General features: G+C 39.7%; 1 protein-coding gene across 5 annotated transcripts in view; it reads right to left on the reverse strand.

Moving 5' to 3' along the window:
• Positions 1–3,637: 3,637 nt before the first annotated feature.
• Positions 3,638–7,370, reverse strand: part of LOC116689706 (ubiquitin-associated protein 2) — a 23,194-nt gene continuing 19,461 nt past the window's right edge. For all 5 annotated transcript variants that reach the window (XM_032516311.1, XM_032516310.1, XM_032516313.1 and 2 more), the window contains one exon: positions 3,638–4,465. In XM_032516311.1, the coding sequence (XP_032372202.1) occupies positions 4,370–4,465 (96 nt within the window). In that variant the 3' untranslated portion in view covers positions 3,638–4,369. The remainder of the gene's footprint in view (positions 4,466–7,370) is intronic.

Here is a 7,370-nt window from a genome sequence, read left to right on the forward strand (position 1 = left end):
CTGATTTTGCCCTCTCCTGTTGCCTGTGATCTGTCCTTAGCCCTTTTGTACGTTGTAAGCATGTTGCCAAGTTTCTTATTTTATCCAGTGTGTAGGTGTATACTATGTCCAATTCATGTTTGGCATAGTAAAAAGATGTACCTTGATTGGTTTCTGTTGCTCGTATCTGCTCCAGTATGTCATTGGCATATCTGCTGTCTGAAAAATATTAATAATTTCAATAATTGCCACCCACATGTATGAAGGCATTAAGATAACTGACTTCTCCTTTTCTTTTTTTTTTTCTTTTTTTGCTCACCAGTTGTCAGTCTTTGAGCAATTTCTCTGCTCACTCTAAGCATTACAGCACCCTGGCTATCTCTCACTGTTACACAAACTTTGTCCTCCATTGTTTGTGATCCAAACCAGGTTCTGTAAGTGCCTTTTAAACCTAGCTAATTGTCTGACTACTCCACACACTTGCTCTATTGTGTGGGTTATAATTGCCAACAGGTTGTGCCTATCTGAGTAGTAATTGACTAGTGTTTTTACAGTTGTACTGAGGTTACTACAATTGTCAAATAAACTGATAACTTTATTGAAACTAACTTTGACTCTGTGAGTAATTTGTTTTTTGAAGTTGTCATGTGATATGTAGACTCAAAATAGTGTTACACAAATTTCACAGTATTAATGAAGTTAATACACACACATGATGTGGTTTGTGTTTGATTAGATTATACTTTATTCATCACACAGCGGGGAAATTCCTTTGTTACAGCAGCATTCTCAACAATAAGAGCAAAAAACAAGTAAAACAAACAGGCAAACAGTAAATGTGCAGAAGAGAGACTGAGTAAAGTGGTGTCAAATAAAGGTTTTGTAAAGTGCGGTTGCCATAGTACAAAAAAAATTGCAGTGTAACTAAGTGACCTTAAAATTTGAATATGTAATTAAGCAAAAGTAGATAAAATTAATATAAATTATATTCTCCTGTGACCATGAATAATATTGAAAAAGTAGCCTACTTGTGATGGAAAGATATAAAAACAAAGATATACAGAGAATGTGTGGATTGGATGAAAAACAGGAAAAGAAACTACAGCATTATCAGGTAGTGCAGGTGTTGTAGAGTCTGACAGCGGCCGGGATGAACGACCTGCGGTACCTCTCCTTACACCGTCAGTCTGCTGCTGAAGGAGCTGCTCAGGGACCCCACAGTGTCATGTAGGGGGTGAGAGGTGTTGTCCATGATGGATGTCAGCTTAACATTCTTCTCTCCCCTGTATATATATATACACATATACATATATATATACATATAATATACATATATATACATGTATATATATACATTTATACACATATGTATATATATACATATATACACATATATGTATATATATACATATATACACATATATGTATATATATATACATATATACGTATATATGTATATATATACATATATATATATACATATATACGTATATATATACATATATGTATGTATGTATATATATATGTCTATACATACATATTTATATACATACAGATCAGTGCTCAACCACATAACCGCTTAATGCACAACATGAGACTTATAGCCTACAAAATAAAACATGTTTAAGATATTACACAGAAAAAGAGTATTTACAACAAGTGGTGTTTGTTGTCAAAACCCTAGTCAAATAAGAGCCAATCAGCTCTTTTGATTTAGTGTAGAGGCCGGCGTTTCCCAGCATGCTCTGGGTCCGCCTGGGTCCGCCTGGCTCTTGCAGTCGGTAAAAAGCAACTGCGCCGCCTGGGTCTCAGAACTGCGGCCGCCTTGCTCTCGTGAGATTTCCGTTGCCCACGTGTGCATTACGTCAGAGCAAGTCGGGATCAAGTCGGACACAAATCTAACCAGCATGCAACGGGCGCCGATCGCCGGTGATCGATTCTGCGCAGACCTGGCTCATCTCGAACGAGCCTATTGGGAAACACCCAGGAAGGTCCACCAGAAGATCCGTAAAAGCTACACATCATGTCGAGACCCAAAGAAATTCAGGAACAATTGAGAAAGAAGAAAGTAATTGAGATCCATCAGTCTGGAAAGGGTTATAAAGCCATTTCCAAGCTTTGGGAATCCAGCGAACCACAGTGGAGCCATATCCACAAATGGCGAAGCAGGGACAGTGGTGAATCTCCAGAGTGGCCGGCCGCCCAAAATACCCCAAGAGCGCAGCGACGACTCATCCAAGAGGTCCCAAAAGAACCCACACAACGTCCAAAGAACTGCAGGCCTCAATTGCCTCAGTTAAGGTCAGCGTTGCTCCACCATCAGGAAAAGCGGGCAAAAATGGCGTTCTTAAGGAGAAAACCACTGCTGAGCAAAAGAACATCAAGCTGTCTCATTTCTCCACAACACACTTGAGATCCCCAAGACTTTTGGGACAACATTCTGTGGACCGATAAGACAAAGTGGAACTCTTTGGAAGGTGTGTGTCCAAGTATATCTGGCGTAGAAGGAACACTGCATTTCATAAAAAGAACATTATCCAACAGTAAATATGGTGGTGGTAGTGTGATGGTCAGGGGCTTTTTTTGCTGTTTCAGGACCTGGAAGACTTGCCGTGATAAAAGGAACTATGAATTCTGCTGTCTACCAAGAGATCCTGAAGGAGAATGTCGACCATCTGTTCGTGTACTCAGCTGAAACGAACTTGGGTTCTGCAGCAGGACAATGATCCTAAACACACCAGCAAGTCCCCCACGAATGGCTGAAGAAAAACAAATGAAGACTTTGGAGGGCCTAGACCAAAGTCCTGACCGAACTATTGAGATGTTGTGGTATGACCTTAAAAAGGCAGTTCATGCTCGAAAACCCTCTAATGTAACTGAATTAGGACATTTGCAAAGAGAGTGGGCCAAAATTCCTAGGACGCTGTAAAAGCCTCATTGCACGTTATCGCAAACGCTTGGTGCAGTTGTTGCTGCAAGGGGGGCCCAACCAGTTATTAGGTTTAGGGGGCAATCACTTTTCACACAGGGCCATGATGGTTTGGATTTTTTAACTTTAATTAAACCCCTTCATTTACAAATTGCATTTTGTGTTTTACTTGGTTGTTCTTGTTTGATGTTCCGAAACACTTAAGTGTGACAAACATGCAAAGGAACAGGAAATGAGGAAGGGGGCAAACACTTTCACACCACTGTAAGTGTACATTTCTCTCAATGTACACCCACTTGAAATGTTTTTGTAATTTATAAAAAATATTGTAGACGGTAGATAACATTACATCAATTATGAAACTTAAATCAATTTCAGGTTTGTCATATCCAATTCTGCTTTAATATCTTAATTTCAGTAATGATTCAGACCTTTCCAAAATATTTTGGCTTAGACTATAAAGTTCAAGTTTTTCATAACCACAGGCAGCAATAGTTTCCATATAACCAATTACATGCAATGAAAGGATGAAATAATTTACATCTTAAGGTTTCTTTTTTCCTTACTGTTGTAAATGGAGTGAATGTGAAAAAACTGCAGTGGCCTTCCTATGATGGACAGTAATTATTCCAAGTTTCGATGACTATTTTCCATCTGACATTGCATAACTAAATCCGAAAACTAAAAAATTAGTTTGTGCACACAAAAAAAACCTCATACAAGTCCAATTTCCAACTGCTCAGAACTTTATTTCGAGGGAAATAAGGGTTAAAATTAAATTAAAATATAAAATTTGGATGGGAAGGTGTTGATAAAAGGAGAGTAGGCAGCCTTCCAGAAGAAGAGAGGGAGAGAGGCAGTAGGGGAAAGACAGGAAGCTACAAAATGAAGTTTTGGGATGAGCCTGGTCATTCAGGAAGTTATGTATAAAAGGGGAAGAAAAAAAAAAAAAGACAAGACAGATGCAGTTAGTTAATATAAACCCCACCCCCGTCTGAAATGTCCTCATATGCAATCAGTGCTATAGCTCTCTCCTTTTTCTGTTTCTTACAGGAAGTTAGATTATTTCTCTTCACTTGCTCTCACCATCATCATCTCATTCCGTCTTAATGTAACATCTTTTCCTGCAGTTTTGAAAAAGTAAACAAAAAGTCCTTCAAAAATAAAATGCAGCAACCACATTTCATGTTCTACTATTACATATACAGTATATATATATAAATACATACATAAATATCTTACATGTACAACGAATTTTGAAAACGGTGGGGGGGGAAGAGAGAACCCAAAAGACTTATGAGGACTTGTGGAGGTGGGGGGAGCGGGGCAAGGAGGCCCAAGGTTGCTCATTGTGAGGGTAGTGTCTGTTTTTTGTTTTAGCTTTACACATACACGGGCGCACACACGCACGCGCGCACACACACAGCCTTTTGGGGATGGGGCAGAGTGGGAAACATTCCTCAGTTGGCCCAGTAGGGGGAGTTGCCATAGCTGGACTTGCTGCCTTGGGTTTTCTGCTGCATGCTGCTGGACTGACCGCGCTGACCAGGACCAGTCTGAAAAGAAGTAAAGTCAATCAATTAAAACAATGTAACTACTCAACAGATGTATTTCATTTCATGTAACGTTAATGAGCCCTTTCTAGCTGCAAGAACGTGTCCAGGAACCGTTTTTGTGGGTGTGATCCATGCATCAGTCATTTCTGAGAGCCATAAAAGGTGAAGATTAAAGTGTTGACTGCTACCAACTGCTGAAACAAAATAGTTTTGTGCCTGGGATTTGGTATTATTTCTGTATAAAAAGTCTAAAAACGACTATATCAATATTATTAATTTGTTGGTGTGTACTTACATTTTCACAAATGTCTCCAAAACCTCTGACCCCACAACATCACTGAATTATACTCCAACACTAATACAGGATTTTCTTTACTTAAATATTTTCATTAACTACATGACATTCTGGCAACAAAGTAACCCAATAAAGCCCTAATTTAATGATATATTTCATCCATCTTACAACAATGATAGGCTAAATGCTATATGTTAAGACAAATGGCTGATGCTTGGTGGATAAACTGTACAATAACGTTACAACATTACAAAAATGATGCTCAAGAGTGTTTTTACTACAGACAACAGCACTAGGACACCCCACGATTAAACTTGCCAAATAACATTTGCTCCAGTAGCCATTTAGGTAGTAGACTCATCTAATGCTACCACACACACACACACGATAGTGGAAGGCAGTTCGGAGACAGAGCTACAATTAGCGACAGCATAAACTGATTCAGCCAGCGGTGTTGGTCACACTGAGCTGGTGGCCAGCGCTGCACTAGACAGAGGTAAAAGAAAGATTGTTTATCCGGAGGAGAGTCTGTACAATCCAGGTTCAGGCCCCTCCAGCGCTGGGGTTTGCACCTGGCTAAATTTGAGTTGCTACAGCATTTAACTGAAGGTCTTTGGTCCATCACCAATAAAAACCCTAGAGAAGACAAAGGGTGCAAATGTTCCACCAAAAGAAGTTCCTTCCCGAGACCATTTTGCAGGCAACATCGCTACAGCACCGCCAAAAACGATTGGGATTGGTTAAAAGAAAGGCAAATAACCCAGAGTGTTTCTCTCCTTTTGTTAAAAGTCACTACAGATATGACCACATTATTTCGACCATGTGTGAAAGTAGGAATGTTATGTGAGAATGTGCGGCTCAGCTTAGACTTGACAGAGTCGGCGGCATACTGCATTCATTCGCAGCAAATCATTGTGGCGCTAACTTTAGCACATAGTATGGATGGAGACATGACTGAAAATGAAGAAAACGGAGATCCCAGAGATGCGGCAGACAAGCAGCAAGACATTCTCAATCATCCACGGCCTTATCTGAGAGAGATGTTGGAGATAGTAGGCATCAAGAATGACTCCAAGCCAATGTGCTGCGTAACTCTAATGTCAGTTTAGTAATTCATATTTTATCCTTCATTCTTTCCAAAAACTGTTTGAGCACACACACACACACACACACACACACACACACACACACACACATATAGATCAGACCTGGGCATCTTACGGCCCGCGGGCCACATCCGGCCCTTTGTGCGTCCCAGTCCGGCCCGCGTGTTGCCAATCATAAATTACAAAATAAATTTAAAATATATCTATGTCGAGTGTGCAATACAATGGTGCTGCTTTTGTTTTGAAAAAAGTTATTTGTATTACTTCCGTGTGGACGTATGCACGAGCATGATTGTGAGTGAAGGTGAACAGCGGCAATCACAAAATAAATTTTAAAAAACATCTATGTGCAATACAACTGTGCTGCTTTTATTTTGGAAAGTGTTACTTTATGGACGTATGTCCGTGCGTAACCTGTGAGTGAAGGTGCACAGCGACGAGTGATGCCCAGTTACCCACGAGATGTCCGCTCACGCTAAAAAAAGAAAAGTTGATGACGAATGCCGTGTTTTCAACAAGACATGGACTGCCAAGTATTTCTTTACAGAAATTAAAGGTAAAGCCGTGTGCTTAATTTGTGGTTCACAGGTTGCTGTGTTTAAAGATTATAATTTGAATTGCCACTACACGACGAAGCACGAGGATAAATACCGGAATCTGTCTGATGACGCTCGAGGGAGGCTGATGGTTGATGGTGAAACTGCAAACCCAACTAGGACTTGTTACAAAACTCACACCCCCAGAGATGCAGTTTCAATCAGCAATTCAAGATTTTTTTTTTTTTTTTCTTATTTTAATTTCATTTTAATTCACATAGCCTTAAATTTAAGGATTAGAGTTTAAATAAAACCATCAAAGCAATCTGCTTTGTAAAAGTTAGTTAGGTTAGGTTAAATGAAATTATTACCATTTATCTTACAGTATATCAAAAATACTGAGCAAAATTTAATTGAAATATTGTCGATGTGGCCCTCCAGCAGTGCTCGGGTTGCTCATGCGGCCCTCGGTAAAAATTATTTGCCCACCCCTGATGTAGATTCATTTAAATGTTAAGGGGAAGATTAAAAAAGAAACTGGAAATGAATTCATTTCTTGCTACTCAGTCTTTTAACCTGGAGTCCCAGTCTGTCACATAATCATGTATGTGATGTTTTAGGCCTATTGGCAGACATCTATGTAAAATGTAGCCAATGGCATGTAGGGAGCCTTTGTTCCATGTCCTTCTGAAATAATCAAAGATGCTACGCCGCTTACTGTACGTCAATGCGCACAGTTCCGCAGTGTTTATGATTTAGAGAATATTGTCCTCCTTAATAATATAAGCCATTTCTTTCACCCATCCACAACCATCTAACCCTTATAACATAGAATATATACAATAGAAAAGGTTCTGCATTCTTACAGTGTAGTTTCACCGACAGAGCCCACGTCAATAACATCCGTTGCGTGATTACGCAGCCGAGTGTAAGAGCAGTTGATTCCCCTTGCACTGAGGCTTTCTCCC

Source organism: Etheostoma spectabile, chromosome 5 (genome assembly GCF_008692095.1).
Source record: "Etheostoma spectabile isolate EspeVRDwgs_2016 chromosome 5, UIUC_Espe_1.0, whole genome shotgun sequence".
In the NCBI taxonomy this organism is placed as follows: Eukaryota; Metazoa; Chordata; class Actinopteri; order Perciformes; family Percidae; genus Etheostoma; species Etheostoma spectabile.